Consider the following 16,659-nt stretch of genomic DNA (forward strand, 5'->3'; position numbering starts at 1 on the left):
TATATATAAATTATACTTAAAGAATATTTATTAGCTTTCCAAAAAACCTTCACCTTTTAAAGTGTGTTTGTTGGTCTGGCGCAGGGGTTTCCATCTGTAATCTCAGCACTTTGGGAGACTGAGGCGGATGGATCACCTAAGCTTAGGAGTTTGAGACCAGCCAGGGCAACATGGCGAGGCCCCATCACTACTAAAAATTTTTTAAAAATAGTTGGGCATGGTGGTGTCTGCCTGTGGTCCCAGCAACTCGGGGAGGTTGAGGTGGGAAAATCACTTGAGCTCTGGAGGAGGAGGTTGCATTGAGCTGAGAAATTAAAATGTGTTCATCAAAAACAGTCCCATAATAACTGATATAACTGAATAAACAAAGTTTATTAATAAGAATGAAATTATGCATAATGAGCACATAGTACCAAAACCAGAAAAAACTCATGATTTATAGTAGTTGTGTGGACTTTTTCGTCTCAAGTGAAAGGCTCTCAGTGGCTTACATGATGCTCGTAAGTGTGGAAGAGACTTGTAACTTACCTTTTCTTCTTGCATCATTTTTAATCAAAGTTCTCCTGAGCAGAAACTTTTTAGCCAAAGCAAACTACTACAGAAGAGCCCGCTATTGAAAGGATTTTCATATTATGTATAAAACAAATGTTCAGCAAATATTATATAACTTAAGTAGCATTTTATGCAACATGGGTAAACATGAAATGAAAAAGCCTTGCACTCTAAATGTGTCTGCTGTTCTACAAATGTGGGTTCTCATAATATTCAGTTTGTTTCAAGTAGAATATGAACATGCCCAGAACTTTGATGACCTGAAATAGTTGATGGAATTGCTAAGATAAGGTCACTCTATGGTTTCTTATTTATTATTCGGCATCTTAAGTGTTTGAGCTCTGCTCATTTCCACATAGGACTTATAAATAAAATGCAGATCTGAGACCTAGTACTCATGAAACTTCATGGAGAGCTGATACTTTTGATATGCTGAGTTATGATAGAGTCTAAGAGTTAACATTAAAATAATAGCAACACAGATAGAAATCAGTAAGTACATGAATCTGATAGGGAGTTGTAGTGCCATCACTTGTACTGTATGTTGTCTAAAACTATTCTGGAGATACATTGAACCTATAATTCACTATATTTTCTATTGTGGAATATAGTTGTTACATGGTTACATAAATATCTGATGTTGGAAATTATTATCTTCATTGTGTAATCTGACAAACCATGTACTTTTTTTTTTTTTTGGCCTCTTCATTGTGTCAGTCCCAGATTTATAATTATCTAGTTAATTATTCCTTTCTATTTCACTTATTTTCTTATAATCTATTCTTGGTTTTCCATTTGCTTTTATTTTTAATCTTCTAATCTCTGATTTTACAAGTAAAGATCTAGCAAGTAATTCTTTGTGTGAAGAAAATAAGCGAGGCAACTAGATTTCTGTTGACAGTAGTTAGAACCAAAAAGGCCTCAGAAGAAGCTGTTGTTGGTATCTAGTTTTCATAAGACTCATGTGTCTGTAGTAGTGCTAAGAAAAATTCTGTTGTTTGAACAAAACTAAAGTGAATTTTGCAAGCTCTGATATGACTGAAAGATATAGCAACTAATACGAAGATCCTGATTAAATCCATCCTGACAGTTGGAGTGTGCCACTACCAATGAGTTTTGAAATAATCTTTGCTAATGATCCTAAATTTGATAAAATAAGTTTATCCTATATTAGCAGAAGTGTGTAATTTGTTGTTGTAGGTGTTTACAACATGGACTCCATTTCAAAATTATTTTATATTTTCCATAGCATGAAGAGGAACCACCTCAGAATATGAAATCACAATCAGGAAATGATAAGCCATTATCAAAAACAGCTCTTAAAAATCAAAGGAAGCATGAAGCTAAGAAAGCCGCAAAGCAGGTATTTGGGGCACTGATTTCCTCATAACAAAACAAACAAATAGTTATGGCCTGGAGCAGTCGCTCACGCTTGTAATCCCAGCACTTTGGGAGGCTGAGGCGGGTGGATCATTTGAGGTTAGGAGTTCAAGACCAGACTGGCCAACGTGGTGAAACCCTGTCTCTACTAAAAATTCAAAAATTAGTTTGGCATGGCTTATAATCTCAGCTACTCAGGAGGCTGAGGCAGGAGAATTGCTTGAACCTGGGAGGTGGAGGTTGCAGTGACCAGTGATCGTGTCACTGCAATCTAGCCTTCCAGCCTGGGCGACAGAGCAAGACTCCATCTCCAAAAAAAAAAAAGGCAGTTAAGTTAGCGCTAAGCCTTAAAATTTAAAGAATTGTGGTCCTAAATACTTGACTGTGGCCAAGTGTGGTGGCTCATGCCTGTAACCCAGCATTTTGGGAGGCCAACGTGGGAGAATTGCTTGAGCCCAGGAGTTCAAGACCAGCCTGGGCAACATAGTGAGACCCCTGTCTCTACGAAAAATTTTTTGCTGGGCATGATGGCATGTACCCCATAGTCCCAGCTACTTGGGAAGCTGAGATGGTAGGATCACTTGAGCTTGGGAGGTTGAGGCTGCAGTGAGCTGTGATTGTACCACTCCAGCCTGAATAACAGAGCAAGACCATGACTCGAAAAAAGAAAACACAAAAAACCTTGGCTCTTACATTATAAAATGTAGTTGTAGTTAGACTTAAATAGGCAGAATATCTTTTGTTTGTGTTTGCCTATGAATTTCTAAGTAATCCTGTCTATATTATGGGTAACAAAAGAAATGGAACCTGACATCATAACCTCGGACACTAATAGTATTATGTAGCATGTTATTTGCTGTAGACCCTTTTGGTGGCACTTGTGTAAAGTGGTGTAGTTTGTTTTCCTTGAAGCATATATTTACTAAGAGAAGCTGGAAATTACATGACTAGAAAGCCATTTGGGCACTCAGTATTATAGTACTATATGAAATTATTTAACTGGGAATCAAAATACCAGAAGTACCCAAATAATGGGATATTTCCAGAATATTTTTTATTTAATGTAGTTGAAAAGCCACACCAGTATAAATAATTGCAAATTGTGATATTGTATAGCTCATGGTGACAATGTGATCAGCTGGGCTGGGGATGTCTGGTTAGTGAAGTTATGGTGATCACATTTTTGCAATTCAGGCAGAGTACATATCTCAATCCATTCAGGCTGCTACCTTAGACTGGGTAATTTATAAACAAATTTATTGCTCACAGTTCTAGAAGCTGGGGTGCTGGCAGATTTGGTATCTGGTGAGAACCCGTTCCTCATAGATGGCACCTTCTTTCTGTGTGTCCTCCCATGGTGGAAGGGGCAGTGGAGCTCTCGCTGGTCTCTTTTATAAAGCTACTCCTCATGACTTAATCATTTTCCAAATGCCCCACCTTTTAATACTATCATATTGGGTATTAGGTCCCAAACTATGAATTTTGGGGAAACACCAATATGTCAGATGGTAGCAGTGGGGTAGGGTTTTTGGTTTTTTTGTTTTTGTTTTTTTTCAAGACACTCTCTGTCTCACTTTGTTATCCAGGCTGGAGTGCAGAGGCATGATCACGGCTCACTGCAACCCCAAACCCTTAGCTCAAGTAATCCTGCCTCAGCTTCCCAAGTAACTAGGACTATACATGTACACCACCATTCCCAACTAATTTTTTCATTTTTGTAAAGACAGGTTTTCGCTATGTTTTTCAGGCTGGAAATGGGGGTAGGTTTTTTTGGTTTTGTTTTGTTTTGGGGTTTTTTTTGAGACCGAGTTTTGCCATGTTGCTGTAGTCTCAAACTCCTGAGCTCAAGCGGTCCATCCACCTCGGCCTCCCGAAGTGCTTGGATTACAGGCGTGAGCCACTGTGGCCATCCTAGAAAGAGCAGATTTTTTTTTTTTTTTTTTTTTTTTTTTTTTTTTTGAGGCGGAGTTTCGCTCTGTCTCCCAGGCTGGAGTGCAGTGGCCGGATCTCAGCTCACTGCAAGCTCCGCCTCCCGGGTTTACGCCATTCTCGTGCCTCAGCCTCCCGAGTAGCTGGGACTAGAGGCGCCCGCCACCTCGCCCGGCTAGTTTTTTTTGTATTTTTTAGTAGAGACGGGGTTTCACCATGTTAGCCAGGATGGTCTCGATCTCCTGACCTCGTGATCCGCCCGTCTCGGCCTCCCAAAGTGCTGGGATTACAGGCTTGAGCCACCGCGCCCGGCCGAAAGAGCAGATTTTTAACAGCTGATTGCTATATCACCAGTACAGTCTTGCTGATAATTCTTGAATTTTGACAGGTCTAGGCTAGTTATGTGTTTTGGGAGGCAGTTACTATTTTAAGGTGTAGAATTGTCTTATGCAACCATATTCTGCTAAAATCTGGACTTTTAGAAAAACCATTCTGCTCATTTGTAGTTAATATATTTCATCCCCAGAAGTATCTTAATTGGTCAGCTTTAGGTTATTCCAAGTAAAAACGATCTGTTTCATGCATTTGATATTAGATTTGTATAAAAGCAAGTCTTGTCCCTTCATCAGTACAAGTAGGGACCTCTACTGGCCCTGGATATTACAACACAGTAGTAGTATCCTTACAACTTGATAACTAAGATGCCCTTTGAGTTTTAGGGCCTCTCTGAAACCCACTCAACTTAGAATTCTATTTTTATAAGCAAAGTTTCTTCCACTTTATCAAAAGATATTTTTAATATGACCACTGGTGATACTGAACAAAGATTCCTTTATAATTATTATATAAATAATTACATAATGACATGATTATAATTATTAATAATTATAACAACCATTAATATACTAAATTATATTAATTATATAAATAATATATACAAATTATATTTATGTTTTATAATATAAATTATTTAATATTTCACATTAACATGAAATTATGATTATTAAAAATAATGATTATAACTCTCAGTTATAAATGTGTAACTCTTTATAGCTCATGATAATAGTGTGATCACCGTCGGGCATGGTGGCTCACGCCTGTAATCCCAGCACTTTGGGAGGCCGAGGCGGGTGGATCACCTGAGGTCAGAAGTTCAAGACCAGCCTGCTCAACATGGTGTATATTTTGTATACTAAATATACAAAAATTAGCTGGGTGTGGTGGCGGACGCCTGTAATCCCAGCTACTCAGGAAGCTGGGGCAGGAGAATCGCTTGAACCCGGGAGGCAGAGGTTGCAGTGAGCCGAGATTGTGCCACTGCACTCCAGCCTGGCAACAAGAGCGAAACTTCGTTCCAAAAAAAAAAAAAAATAGTATGATCACCTGGGCTGATCAGTTATAAATTTATAACTCTCAGTTACAAGTTTATACAAACTGTCAGTTTTTTTTTTTAAAAGAGCCAATACAGTCATCAAGCACCTACACACGTTTTTTTACTAAAGATGATACCAAAGGTGATACCGGTAATCCCTCATTGCAGAGTTGCTTTTTGAGTTGTTTTTCCAGTAATAGCAAAGGTTTTCAACTTGCAAGATAAACTATTCAGTATGTATTTTGGGGACGACTGGCTGAAGTTAGTAAAAGTTATGGCTGTGTGATGGAACAAAGCTAAATGGCCCCTGACAGAATCTCACCTTATCCAGGCCTTCTTAGTCCTGACTCTGAAGTAAGTAGCCAAAGATAGAGAAAGAGAAGATAGAGAAGATAGAGAAAGAGAAGATAGAGAAGATAGAGAAAGAGAAGATAGAGAAGATAGAGAGTTCAAGGTGCAACTGCAAAACTAGCACTAATTTCTTTTTTCTTCTTCCCAAGTTCATGGATAGGTTTATTCTTACTGTAAATCTTAGCAAATCAGCATACAATATTTTTTATTCCTTATTAAGAACTTTCACCTTTTCACTTAAAGGAGCACTTTACAGCTTCTCTTTGGCGTATCCGAATTGCCGGCATCACTACCCTGCACTTTGGGACCATTATTAAGTAAAGTAAGGGTTACTTAAACACAAGTACTGTTGATACTGTGACAGTCAATCTGATAACAAAGACAGCTACTAGTGAAAAATAGGTGGGGGGGCGAATACACTGTGGATACACTGGATAAAAGAATGATTCTTGTCCTAGGCTGGATGCTAAGAGATTTCATCACACAGCTTAAAACTGATGAATGGTTTATTCCTGGCATTTTCCATGTAATATTTTTGGGCTGCAGTTGACCCTTAGTTACTGAAACCATGGTGAAGGGAGACGTACACAAAGGCCAGGGGCAAGAGTATAGAGCATCTTAGCAGAAATAAAAGTGATTCAGAATCAGTAAGGAGGGACAAGAAAAGTTATCAGAGGTTTGATCATATTGGAAGCAATATAGCATCCCTTTAAGGGGAAAAAAGTTTTGTGGTACTTTGTTGCAGAGCTGAATTGATCTGATTATGAATTAACATCTGTAGGATTCTTATTCTTGTAGCATAATCCATTACATATACTTGATCATACATATTCTTTATAGTTTTGGAGAGAGCCTTGTAAGAGTGAAACTTGAAACACGTTAAATAGAAAAGCCCTCTCATATATTCAGACCATCTATCTGCTGGCACATCTCAGAATATCCAAAAGTTTGGAATGCTTGTTTGCTGGTATAGAAACCCCCTAGTTTACTCTGATAAGGTCATTTTATTTCTAATATGGGAGTATGTAGCATACTTCATGAGACCTTTAATTCAGATTTTTTATATAAAATGTGGATAAAATCACATATTTAGTTTCTGTATTTCATATACCAAAGCTATGTTGATTTAAATACTGTAATGTTTTTGGTTTTTTTAAATTGAATTTTTAAAAATATTTCCTGCAGGAAGCAAGAAGTGACAAGAGTCCAGATTTGGCACCTACTCCTGCCCCACAGAGCACACCACGAAACACTATCTCTCAGTCAATTTCTGGGGACCCTGAGATAGACAAAAAAATCAAGAACCTAAAGAAGGTGAGAGACTTAAATGAAAAATAGACATGCGTATTGAAAGGTATACATGAAAATTATATAAATAAGGTAGTACTTAGATGTCTAAAGACAGGTATCTAAGAAGTTGGTATTAGCAGTTCTCATTGTTGTTTTCTCACTAGAAGCACTGTCACTTAGAAATAGTATTGATTTTAGTTCTATTCACAAATGTCTGAAGACTCTTAATACTTTGATTTTTGGAGTAATAAAATTCAGTGTGCATTAGCATAGAAATATACTGAACAATTTTTTTTTTTTTTTTTTAATTGAGACGGAGTCTTGCCCTGTCACCCAGGCTGGAGTGCAGTGGCACAACCTCGGCTTACTGCAAGCTCTGCCTCCCAGGTTCAAGTGATTCTCCTGCCTCAGTCTCCCGAGTAGCTGGGACTACAGGTGTGCGCCACCACACCCGGCTAATTTTTGTATTTTTAATAGAGACAGGGTTTCACCATGTTGGCCAGGCTGACCTCGAACTCCTGACCTTACGTAATCCATGTGCCTTGGCCTCCCAAAGTGCTGGGATTATAGGCGTGAGCCTCCATGCCTGGCCACTGAACACTTTTATACTCAGTGTTTCATTAGAAACCTTGTGATAAGTAGGGGCAGATATTCTAGTTTTGAAGATCAAGAGACAGAGATGAAAAAGAAGTGTATTGACTTGTGATATTGCAGCCAGTGTGCTGGGGTGGCCCTGGGGATAAAACAAGCTGCTTCACAGCTGCATTATGAGGTTTCTCTTTCATTCTTTTTAATTGGGTAGGACTTTGGACAAACAGTCTTTCAGAATGCTCTCAGTGAGATTTCTCTCAAAGCCAGAAACATCACCCAGGTCCAATGGGGCATTGAAATGTGCCATTACTGATACATTTACATATACACATACATACATGATAACATTAATTAAAAGCCTGAGAAAAATATTTTTCGAAATTTCATGTTTTTAACATTTACAATTTTGTATTTAACTTATCATTATTATTATTATTTTTTGAGACGGAGTCTCGCACTGTCACCCAGGTTGGAGTGCAGTGGCGTGATCTCGGCTCACTGCAAGCTCCGCCTCCCAGGTTCATGCCATTCTCCTGCCTCAGCCTCCCGAGTAGTTGGGACTACAGGCGGCCACCACCATGCCTGGCTAATTTTTTGTATTTTTAGTAGAGATGGGGTTTCACCATGGTCTCGATCTCCTGACCTCGTGATCTGCCCGCCTTGGCCTCCCAAAGCATTTAACTTTAAAAATAGTGTATCCTAGCATTTTAACAGACCATTCTTGATACAAATGTAAGATTATTAATCTCCTTATTTGAGTTTCACATTCTTAATAAGGAAATTTGCATTTGAAGTGACTTCCTTCCACTTGACTCATATTTGATGTTTGCAGAAACTGAAAGCAATTGAACAACTGAAAGAACAAGCAGCAACTGGAAAACAGCTAGAAAAAAATCAGGTACTTTCTGCATTTTCCATTTAGGCTTGTGGTGACCACCAGCCTTCCCCCTTTTATTATAAACAAGTATTTAGTCAGGTAAAAGAGCACATAGATTTTAAAAACTTATTTTGAAAACCATATGCCATATTCTTTTTAATGTTTTTACTTTTAAATAGCTTTACTCTTAAATAGAGGAGATATGGTTCATGTGAATGAAAAAGTCAATATTCCTAAGAGGCATACTATGCTATTACTGTTGAAAATAATAGCAATTTGTTGTATTAGACAAATATAAGATTATTATCTCAAGTTGTACTGCCCTGTTTGCCTTTTCCCTCCTCCTTTCAACAATTTTAATCCCAAATATAGAATTGAAAATGTTTTGGGCCCAAAGGGATGCAATAAAACAGTGTCTGTTCTTTTCACTCTTGATTCATACCAGATAACAAATCAGAATTTGTTTCTAACCTGTGTTTTAAAATCTGTGTTTACTAGTGAACATAATAAATTGTCAGAAATATCATGTTTTTTTCTGTATTATTTTGGTTACATATCCACTAACTATTTCATAATAACTTCATTGTTTTAAACTTTTCTAGTTGGAGAAAATTCAGAAAGAAACAGCCCTTCTCCAGGAGCTGGAAGATTTGGAATTGGGTATTTAAAGATTCACAGAAAGCAAGTTGATGACCAGAAATCAGTGCAAACACATCTTCTGTTAAACCCATTGGTATACACAGAATATTCCTGTTCCCACACTTAATGTCAATCTATAATTTTAACCACTTATCTAAGATTCTACGTAAGTAAAATTATTTAATAATGTCTATTGAATTGATATTTATATCTTGCATCCTATATCATGTCAATATGTGATATAGAAAAGAGATACATGAATTTTTAAGCTAAGCTTGACAGATTGAAAGACAAGTGTCATTTTTTTGTGGAGTGTGATATATACCATATAAATGAATAAAGACATTTTAAATTTAATCACTTTGTTTTTATTATAAGTTCCTTAGTTCAGATATCCTTTATTAATTTATAAGACATGTAAAACTACTTAATTCTCACAAGACTCTATGAAGTAATTATTATAATCTCTATTTTATAAATGAAAAAACTAAGGCCATAAAATTAAGAAATTTGCCAGTGTCTCAAAGCTAGGAAATGGCCATCTAATCCCAGAGCCTATGCTTTAGGTTACTATGATATACTGCTCCTATATCCCCAGGTAATGCATCATTTAGTAACACTAAGCACCCTGCTTAGTTTTCATGGATACTGCCAAATTGCCCTATCTCAAGCTTTGTACTTGCACCATTTAAAGTTTTCCACACTGTTGTCAATATCAGAAGTGATAAGGCTTTCAAATGTTTCCTACATTGATAAAGGAGAAATGATAGTTCGTTACTGTTATATACATTTATTTTTGTTAGAGATGGATTATGTACTTTTCCATGTTTGATACTTGGTTGTATTTCTTTAGTGTATTTATTTTTCTTTTCCTTTGCCCATTTCTCTGTTTGGATGTTTGACACTCTTCTTAATTTGTAAGAGTATCCTATGTAGTAACATAAAATCCTTTTTTTCTTTTCTTTTCTTTTTTTGAGATGGAGTCTCACTTTGTTACCCAGGCTGGAGTGCAGTGGCATGATCTTGGCTCACCACAACCTCCGCCTCCTGGGATCAAGTGATTCTCCTGCCTCAGCCTCCCCAGTAGCTGGAACTACAGGCGTGTGCCACCATGCCCAGCTAATTTTTTGTATTTTTAGTAGAGACGGGGTTTTACCATGTTGGCCAGGCTGGTCTCGAACTCCTGACCTCGTGATCCACCTGCCTCAGCCTCATAAAGTGCTGGGATTACAGGCGTGAGCCACCGTGCCTGGCCCATAAAGTCCTTTATTTAAAAAAAATTTTTTTTTAAGTATACATGCGGGATTTTTTTTTTTTTTTTTTTGGATTCAAACAATACAAAGGCATGCAATGAAAATTAAGTCTGTTCCACTACCACATTTTCCAGTTTTTTGTGTATCTTTCTAATGATAGATACCATATGGGTATTCAAGTATACATATACATACACTTAAAAAAAAAAATGATGGCATATACTCACTGTTCTGTTTGGGGTTTTTTGGTGGTGGTGTTTGTTTTTAGAGACAGGGTCTCACTCTGTCTCCCAGGCTGTAGTGCACCTTGAACTCCTGGACTCAAGTGATCCTTCACCTCAGCCTCCCAGTTATCTGACACTACAGGCTTGCATCACCATGCCCAGCTTATACTCAACATAGTGGTTCTGTACTCCCTTAAAATATTTTGGAGACCAGGTGTGGTGGTTCACATTTGTAATCCCAGCACTTTGGGAGGCCAAGGTAGGTGGATCACCTGAGGTCAGGAGTTCACCAGCTGACAAACATGGTGAAACCCCATCTCTACTAAAAATACAAAATTAGCCGGGCATGGTGGCACATGCCTATAATCCCACTACTTGGGAGGCTGAGGTAGGAGAATTGCTTGAACTGGCAGGCAGAGGTTGCAGTGAGCCGAGATTGTGCCATTGCACTCCAGCCTGGGCAACAAGAGTGAAACTCCTGCTCAAAAAAAAAATATATATATATATATACACACACACACACACACTATAGTATATATTTACACTGTACTATATATACTATATATAAATATATATACACTGTATGTATACTATATAATTTATACAAATATATATATATACACACACACACTAGCTACACAGTGATGCACATTAATGTTAACAAAAGTCACTGAAGTGGCCAGGTATAGTGGCTCATGTCTGTAATTCCAGCACTTTGGGAGGCTGAGGCAGGCAGATCGCTTGAGCCCAGTTCGAGACCAGCCTGGGCAACATGGTGAAACTGTGTCTCTACTAAAAATAGAAAAATTAGCTGGGCATGATGGCAGGCCCCTGTAATCCCAGCTACTCAGGAGGCTGAGGGAGGAGAATCGCTTGAGCCCAGGAGGTGGAGGTTGCAGTGAGCCCAGACCACGTGGCTGCACTCCAGCCTAGGCAACAAAGCAGGACTCTGTCTCAAAAAAAAAAAAAAAAAAAAAAATCAAATTATTTGTAGATATACTTACTCGTAGACTTATAAGTTGGTTTTTGAAATGAAATAAAAGACAATTTAAGATTCAAGACCTGGTACCAAAAGATGTGGCATGGGGAAATTATAAAAACAATCATTGGCTGGGTGTGGTGGCTCACACCTGTAATCCCAGCACTTTAGGAGGCTGAGGTGGGCAGATCACGAGGTCAGGAGTTGGAGATCAACCTGGCCAATATGATGAAACCCTGTATCTACTAAAAATACAAAAATTAGCCAGGTGTGGCACGCACCTGTAGTTCCAGCTACTCGGGAGGCTGAGGCCAAAGAATCACTTGAAGCCAGGAGGCGGAGGTTGCAGTGAGCCAAGATCGCACGACTGCACTCCAGCCTGGGTGACAGAGCGAGACTCTGTCTCAAAGAAAAAAAAAAAAGCATTGATATAAAACTATGGGATATAGGGCTGGATGCGTTGGCACACACGTGTAATCCCAGCACTTTACAGGGCCGAGGCAGGCAGATTGCTTGAGCTCAGGAGTTCGAGACCAGCCTGGGCAACATGGCAAAACCTTATCTCTACCAAAAATAAAAAATAGGTCAGGCATGGTGGCACATGCCTGTGGTCCCATCTACTGGGGATGCTGAGGTAGGAGGATCACCCGGAAGGCAGAGGTTGCAGTGAGCCCACACCACTGCACTCCAGGCTGGCTGACAGAGTGAGACCCCATCTCAAAAAAAGGGAGAGGTGGGGTGGAGACATTACTGTCCTCAACAATGTTTCTAGTTGTTCTTATCTCCTGATCATGTGGGAGAATTACACTTCCCATCTCCTTGAAATTAGGCATGACTAAGTGACTTGCTTCAGCTAATGAAATGTTAGGGACAAGTGTGAATTGTTTCTGCATAAAATCATTTACAAGCCAGTACATGATTCTTCATTCCTTCTCGCCTGGTGTGATGGACCCTGAGGCCTGGGTTGAGATGGCAAAGAAGGAGGATAAGCAAAATCCCCCTTCTGACTCAGTTTGAACTTGTAGCATGAGTGAGAAATAGACTTGTTTTTTAAACCATTGAGATTTTGGAGATGCTTTTCATCCTCAGGATAACTTACGCCAGTGATTCCCAAATTCTGTTGCACATTAAAATCACTTGGGGAACTTTTACAATTCAAATGCCTAAGTTCCCCTTCATTCCAATTAAATAAGAATATTGGGCCGGGTGCAGTGACTCACGCCTGTAATCCCAGCACTTTGGGAGGCTGAGGCAGGCGGATCATGAGGTCAGGAGATCGAGACCATCCTGGCTAACATAGTAAAACCCCGTCTCTACTAAAAATACAAAAAGCCGGGTGTGGTGGCGGGCGCCTGTAATCCCAGCTACTTGGGAGGCTGAAGCAAAATGGCGTGGACTTGGGAGGTGGAGCTTGCAGTGAGCCAAGACCACACCATTGCACTTCAGCCTGGGCAACAGAGCAAGACTCCATCTCAAAAAAAAAAAAAAAAAAAAATCTAGTGATAGAAATCAGGTATCAGTATTTTTCAAAGATTTCCCAGGCTGTTCCAATATGTTAGCAAAGTTTGAGAAACAGACCTAGCCTATGCTATTCAGTTTCCTACAGTATTAATACTTTCCTGAAAATGTGTAAGAGTAAAGTGATCTTTTTTCTTCTGTAGAATATGTTCATCACTAGAAAGCTTAAAATATAAATATTTTACAGCTTGCTTTATGGACATACTATTCAGTATATTGATAATATTTCATACAATTTTATTCTTTGTTTACATTTGAACAAAATCCTGTGGGTATGTGGTAGTAATATTCTCTTTTGGCACACCTAATTAATTCCATCTGTTCTCAGAATTAAGTTTGTAAGACTAAAGGTTTTTATTCTAAGTATTACCACTTTTTTTCATTGTTGATTCATGTGGTTAAAATAATGAGATATTAGATATAAATAGATTATTGCACACATACCGATGAGGAGACCAAGAAGGCAACATATGTTGGTGGTCAGGAAGCACCATGTGATTGCTTAAAATGTTCGTTTATCCATCAGGGTACTTAAGTCTGAAATTGGCATTACAAAGGTGAGTTGGGGGCCAGGTGCAGTGACTCACACCTGTTAACTCAGCACTTTGGGAGGCTGAGGCAAAAGGATCACTAGATCCCAGGAGTTGCAGACCAGACTGGACAACATAGTGAGACCCTGTCTCTAAAAAAAAAAAAAATTAAAAATAAATAGGTGAGTTGGGTGTGTTATGGACTGAATGTTTGTATCCTCCCAAAATTCGTGTTAAAGCCCAACCCCCCACTATGATGATATTTGGAGGTGGGTCCTTTGGGAGGTAATTAGGGTTAGATGAGGTCATGATCCCTCTGTCTGTCTCTCTCTCTCTCTCTCTCGGGGTGTGTGTGTGTGTGTGTGTGTGTGTTTCTCTGGAAAACCCTGACTAATACAGATTGGTTATGTATTAGGTAATACATAATACCTAATACATAACTAATATATGGACAGGAAGTTATAGACTGAATGTGCCACCTTAAAACTCATATGTTGAAGCCCTAACCTCCAATGTGATGGTATTGGGAGATGGGCCTTTTGGAAGGTAAGTGTGTTTAAATGAGGTGAAGAGTTTGGGGCCTTCATGATTGGGATTAGTGTCCTTACAAGAAAAGACACCAGACAGCTTGTTCTGTCTCTTTCTGCCATGTGAAGACATGGTGAGAAAGCAGCTGACTATAAGCCAGAGAGTCCTCACCAGAACCTAACCATGCTGTTGATATCCTCATCTCAGACTTCTAACCTCCAGAACTGTGAGAAAATAAACTTACTTTGTTTAAACCACCTAGTCTGGTATTTAGTTATGGCAACCTGAGGAGACCAATATAGAGTATAAATTTCAGTTTGTTTAAAAGTAAAGGACAACTAATGAATCAAGGAAGACGTTATGGGAAAAACTAAGATTTAACATGCTCTAAATAGGAAAATGGTTTGTTTGTTTGTTTAAGGTTTAAAGTGTTTATCATGGTTGGCAGCTGAATAGAGGAAGAGCCAAGTCCAGAATCTAACATTTGGACTTCCCCCCATTTAAACAGCGGCGTTTTGCCATGTTGCCCAGACTAGTTTCAAACTCCTCAGCTCAAACAATCTGCCCACCTCAGCCTCCCAAAATGCTGGGATTATAGTCATGAGCCACTGCAGCTGGCCTACATTTTTAAATGGTTGGAAAATCAAAAGATTATTTGATGACATGTGAAAATGGTATAAAACTATGTGAAATCTATTGTCCATAAGTAAAGTTTTCTTTGAACATACCCATGCTCACTCATTAACTTGTTTTCCATGGCTGCTTTCATGCTGCAACTGCAGAGTTGAATATTTACAACAAGTCATGTTTTTGCAATGTCTAAAACATTCACTCTCTGGCATTTTACAGAAAAATATTACTGATTCCTTCTGTAGAAGAATACAAAATAACACGGAAATAACCATGTAATTATGTTGCTTCTTGTATTCTTGACTGTGTAAACTCCTGGAAGTGGAATTCTTCAGTCACGTCCGTCACATTAGAAAATTTAGGCCAGGCACTAATTTAGGCTCATGCCTGTAATCCCAGTACTTTATAAGAGTGAGGCTGAAGGATCACTTGAGCCCAGAAGACTGAGGCTGCAGTGAGCCATGATCACGCCACTGCACTCCAGCTTGGGTGACAGAGAAAGACCCTGCCTCCAAAACAAACAACAACAAAATGTAAATACTTTTTGTTATTACTATTATCATCATCTTTATTTTACTTGCTGATTTTCTCCTTCACTATGTTTGGGGTTTTTTAACTCAATTTATTTTCACATTTGGTACTGTTATTACTCTGAGACTGTTGTTTTCATTTAGTGGAAGCATGATCAAGTTACTTAAGTGAATCAGATGTGACTCCGCAATTGGCATTTTAACATCTAATTTTGAGACAGAGTCTTGCTTTGTTACCCAGGCTGGAGTGCAATGGCTTGATCTCAGCTCACTGCAACCTCTGCCTCCTGGGCTCAAGCAATTCTTGCGCCTCAGCCTCCGAGTAGCTGAGATTTTTACAGGCACGTACCACTATGCCTGGCTAATTTTTATATTTTTAGTAGTAGAGATGGGATTTCGCCATGTTGGCCAGACTGGTCTCCAACTCCTGGCCTCAAGTTATCCGCCTGCCTCGGTCTCCCAAGCTTTGGGATTACAGGCATGAGCCACTGCTCCTGGCCTTAAACTTTGTTTAAAAAAAGAAATAAAGCAATGGGCCAGATTGGTTTTGACACAGATTGAACAATTTAAACATTTATTGCCCAAAAGATTAATGAAGATCATGGGCCACTAATCCGCTTCAGACAAACTGTTAAACCAGATTTTAAAAAACTAAATTGAACATTTCCTAAATTTATACCCCTTGCCAAGTAAAAAAGAATACAACATACATTCCAAAATAAAGTTAATGTCAGAAATTCTGTGATGTTTTTGTTGCAATCCAAAAAGGCGAAAAGGTAAGATGTTGAGTTTTCCAAAAGTAAATTGTAAGGTGAGCATTTTATTCTTGGCTCTTCAGCTCTCTGTGGAAAGACACAGTCCATTAACAGCCATAGACCTGCTAACTGTCTGTAACCCCTGCATCAGATCAATGGTCAGTCGTAGGCCCAGCCATAAGATTACACCTCTTCAGGGACAGTTCAGCCCTGCAGAGTCAATGAAGTTAAGTGGTAGGCGTGGACACGGTGGCGGTTGTAAAGAGCTGCTTACACCAAAGGCTTGCCCTGAATGCGGGGCTGAGTGCCTGCTCACAGTTGGTCTTGTGACTGGCAAGTGTCCTGTTAGTGTGGTTGTAGGATGACAGGGGCCTCACAATTTCCAAAAAAAAAAATTATTCTGTAAGGGAGGAGCATTTTCTACTCTTTAGGACTTTGAGGAGGTCTACATCATCTGAGGCTCAGTACTGTCTTTGGTGAGCAGTTTGCAGGACTACGACCAGAGGAAATGCTGCAACCATTTGTTCTCTGCACCTGGGGGAAGAAAGTCTTTGCCCTGAAGTGTAGTAGCTAGTGATCTAATCAGCTACAGTTATGTGTCACATAAAGATGTTTTTGTCACTGACAAACTGCAACTATGATAGTGGTCCCATAAGCTTATAATGGAGCTGAAAAATTCCTATTGCCCAGTGGCATGATAGCCTTGTAACATCCTAGCACAACACATTACT

General features: G+C 39.0%; 1 protein-coding gene across 2 annotated transcripts in view; it reads left to right on the plus strand.

The window, feature by feature from the left end:
• LOC105463683 (eukaryotic translation initiation factor 2A) overlaps positions 1 to 9,338 on the plus strand; it is a 34,632-nt gene extending 25,294 nt beyond the window's left edge. For both annotated transcript variants that reach the window (XM_071091097.1, XM_071091098.1), the window contains 4 exons: positions 1,802 to 1,915; positions 6,770 to 6,898; positions 8,298 to 8,363; positions 8,945 to 9,338. In XM_071091097.1, coding sequence (XP_070947198.1) covers positions 1,802 to 1,915; positions 6,770 to 6,898; positions 8,298 to 8,363; positions 8,945 to 9,010 — 375 coding nt within the window. In that variant the 3' untranslated portion in view covers positions 9,011 to 9,338. The remainder of the gene's footprint in view (positions 1 to 1,801; positions 1,916 to 6,769; positions 6,899 to 8,297; positions 8,364 to 8,944) is intronic.
• The last annotated feature ends 7,321 nt before the right edge of the window (positions 9,339 to 16,659 follow it).

This window comes from Macaca nemestrina, chromosome 2 (assembly GCF_043159975.1).
Source record: "Macaca nemestrina isolate mMacNem1 chromosome 2, mMacNem.hap1, whole genome shotgun sequence".
Lineage (NCBI taxonomy): Eukaryota > Metazoa > Chordata > Mammalia > Primates > Cercopithecidae > Macaca > Macaca nemestrina.